This window comes from Lathyrus oleraceus, chromosome 3 (genome assembly GCF_024323335.1).
Source record: "Lathyrus oleraceus cultivar Zhongwan6 chromosome 3, CAAS_Psat_ZW6_1.0, whole genome shotgun sequence".
NCBI lineage: Eukaryota > Viridiplantae > Streptophyta > Magnoliopsida > Fabales > Fabaceae > Lathyrus > Lathyrus oleraceus.
Window position 1 is genome coordinate 84341490 of NC_066581.1, and position 3277 is coordinate 84344766.

Here is a 3277-nt window from a genome sequence, read left to right on the forward strand (position 1 = left end):
AATAATTAAGGTAGATCTTTTACTCTGCCCTTTTCTTTGTTATATATAATGATATCTCAGACACTTCGATTTTTTGATTCAGGGTGCTCAAAAACCTTCCCCCACTCCCTTAAAAATCAAAACGAAAGCAGTTGGAGCTCCTGTGGTGATAGAATCAGACGAAGAGGATCTTTCTCCCGTGTTAGATCTGTCTCACAAGAAAAGAAAAAGACTAACAAAGGCCACTGAAGCCTCGAGCCAGCCTCAGGTTAAGGCTGCCAGAGTTATAAAGAGACCCGCTGCTCTCACCATTCGAGAGCCTAATCCTGAAGATATGTCGAAGATAGCAGCGACACTAGGCGAAAGTGACAATTCCAGTCTTAGAGTCAAAGGGAACAAGGTAAAAATCAATACATCATTTTTTTGTTTGTTGTTGTTTTCTTTTCTTTGACTAATTTATCTCTTAATCTTTGGCTTTCAGGATGGCGCAGACGCTGCCACCCAAATAGCAGGCAAATCTTCCTCTATACCAGATGTTCTTAACAGTGCCGGCAAACCCACCTATCGACCGTCATCAGAGAAAAGCTCAATGGGCAAAATCAACCAACCCATTGCTGGAGGGCTTGAAAGTTCGCCAGAAAAAATCCCCACTCAACACTCTCACATAAGTGGTTCTGATCACGAAGATGACTTAGGTCAAGAAACCCAATTCGAGGAGGACAGAGAGGCCATGGTGGTGGACGAAGAAGTCCAAGCTGGCAATGTTTATGAAGCTAATTCAGTTGATGTCAAAGGTGAAGATGATGACCCTCAAGGAGGAAATGACGACCAAGCTGGAGAGGTAGGAGAGGAAGAAGAAGAAGAAGTCGAAGAACTGTCGGTATTCGACGATGTTCCTGATGATTATGAGGAGCTTGAGTATCAAGATGGCAATGGTGAGGGGGACCAAAACGAAGGACATCCCCAAGGTCAAACTCCTGTAACCCCCACGACTGAAGCTATTCCTGAGGGTATCAAAGTTTCGAAAAGAACAACTGGGGGTCCCTCCTTAGAGGAATAAGCAGCTCTGAAGCAAAGCCAACCCCTTGAATATTTGAAGGTTATATTGAGTTGAAGAGACAACTCATCTGAAAGAAGTGTTAACACTTCAACAACCTCAGAGGATCAATCTTCGAGCATACCTGTGAATGAGGCACTCTCAAAAATTAAAGAGAAAATCTTTAAGGGTGACTTATTCTTACTTTTGCTGGCTGATCCTTCTGCCCCCTTATCTCTGAAATCTCTCCTCATCCAGGTTAACCTATTAGATGTTTCTCGTGAAGTTGCCAACACCATCTTAGAGTTAGGCACCATGATAGAATAGGTTGTCGAAGACAATAAACTGCTTCCCCAACTTACTAGAGAAATCGAGCAGAAAACAAGTATTGAGGCTATTGCTTAGGATGCAGCTAGTGAATTGACCAACAAGGCATTGGAGCTGGAGGAGACGAAGAAGAAAAATCAGGCGAAGATCGAAAAACATGATCGCGACATTGCCTCTTGGGAGGCACAAATAAGGGAACTTCAAGCCAAGATCACTAAAGCAAAAAGATGTAAAGATGAACTCTTAAAGTTTGGTGATGCTTCCATGGATAAGGAACTAGAATTTAGCTTGGAGTTTATCGAAAAAGCACACAAACTAGAGGCAGAGCTCATGATTCTTCGGTTGAAACGATCTCTGTGTGAGAAACATCTGGAGATTCAATAGACGAAATACCTCCACATGAAGAATTATCTCCCATTTTAACCTTAGTCTCCTTATCATCATTTATTTTTAATGACTTTTAGTTTTGCTTGTATTGATTATTAGCCCTTTGGGCCCTTGTAATGAATTTTAGCCATACTGGCAATATTTATATTACCATGTTAGCTTCAACTTACTTTAATGCGATTACTCGTTTATTATTCTTATTTCTTGAAGCGATGGCTTATATATTTTCAAATATTTTCCATTTACTCTTAAGATTCTTTTGTTTTCACTAAGTTCTTCGACCTCATAAGCACCGTTAGAGAAAACTTGCAAAATTATAAAAGGACCTTCCCATTTGGGAGACCATTCCCCAGGGCTCTATCCTTTCGATCCATTGGAAGGATAACTTTCCAAACCAAATCTTCAGGAGAAAATATCTTAACTTTAACCTTCTTATTATAAGAGCTTTATACCCCCTTCTTCTGCCTTTTCAGTAATTCCAAGGCATTTAGTCTCTCTTCATCTAGATCGGATAACTCATCTAACATCATGTTCCAATATGATTCTGATGGAATCTCATGATGCCTCTGAATACTTTTTGATTGTAGGTAAATTTCTACTGGTAAAACCGCATCATGACCAAAGGTCAGTCGAAATGGGGTCGAGTTAGTGGCTTCCTTGGGAGAGGTCTGACACGCCCACAAAATCTGATCTAAAGTTTTGTGCCAATTTCTAGGTTTCTTCCCTATATGTTTCTTGATAAAACCAATTACCACTTTGTTTGCTGCTTCAACCTGACCATTAGCTTGAGCGTAATATGGCGTAAACGTTAACAATTTGAAACTCATTTCTTTAGCAAATTCTTGCATCTTTCGACCAGTAAATACTGACCCTTGATCCGTTGTAACGGTCTCTGGAATCCCAAATCTGTAGATGATGTATTTCTGGATAAATTCAATCACATCTTCTTGGCCTACATTTGATAAAGGTATAACTTCAATCTATTTTGTAAAATAATCAATGCCAACCAGGATATACCTCTGATTTTTAGATGATGGTGGTCGAATTTCCCCAATCAAATCTAAAGCCCAACCTCTAAAGGGCCAATGTTTAACTAGAGAGTGTAGGTCGCTCGCAGGGACATGTTGTATGCCTGCATGTACCTGACACTCTTGACATCCTTTGGAGAATTTGATGCAGCCTTTTAACATGGTGGGCCAATACATCCCTTGGAGAAATAATAACCATTTCATCTTTGAAATATAAGACGACTTTGAGAAGACTAGCTGGTAACTTCTACCTAAATTGTGATGTGTTTCACAAGAGAAACTTCGATATAGTTTTGCTCAGATGCGTAGATAGACATGAAGCAGACATGTTGATGATTGAAGTCCATGAAGGTTCATTTGGTACTCATTCCAATGGACATGTTATGGCTAAAAAGATGTTGAGGGCAGGTTACTATTGGCTGACAATGGAATCTGACTGTCGCAAGTTTGTGAAGAAATGCCATAAGTGTCAAGTTTATGCAGATAAGATCCATGTTCCTCCTGTTGGTGTAAGCCCTAA

The 3277-nt window shown here is 40.1% G+C and overlaps 1 protein-coding gene across 1 annotated transcript; it reads right to left on the reverse strand.

The window, feature by feature from the left end:
• Window positions 1-2175: 2175 nt before the first annotated feature.
• On the reverse strand, window positions 2176-2956 carry LOC127129807 (uncharacterized). Its single transcript, XM_051058932.1, has 2 exons — window positions 2872-2956; window positions 2176-2681 (listed from the first exon to the last, which is right to left on the reverse strand). Exons 1-2 carry the CDS (start codon window positions 2954-2956, stop codon window positions 2176-2178), a joined length of 591 nt encoding a protein of 196 aa, XP_050914889.1.
• Between the last annotated feature and the right edge of the window lie 321 nt (window positions 2957-3277).

Excerpts from the sequence above, each read along its gene's own strand:
- LOC127129807 (XM_051058932.1), bottom strand. The coding sequence starts at position 2,956 with ATGGTTATTATTTCTCCAAGGGATGTATTGGCCCACCATGTTAAAAGG. Across the intron at positions 2,682-2,871 it reads AAGGATGTCAAGAGTGTCAG|GCCAAGAAGATGTGATTGAA; the intron begins GTACATGCAGGC and ends TATCAAATGTAG.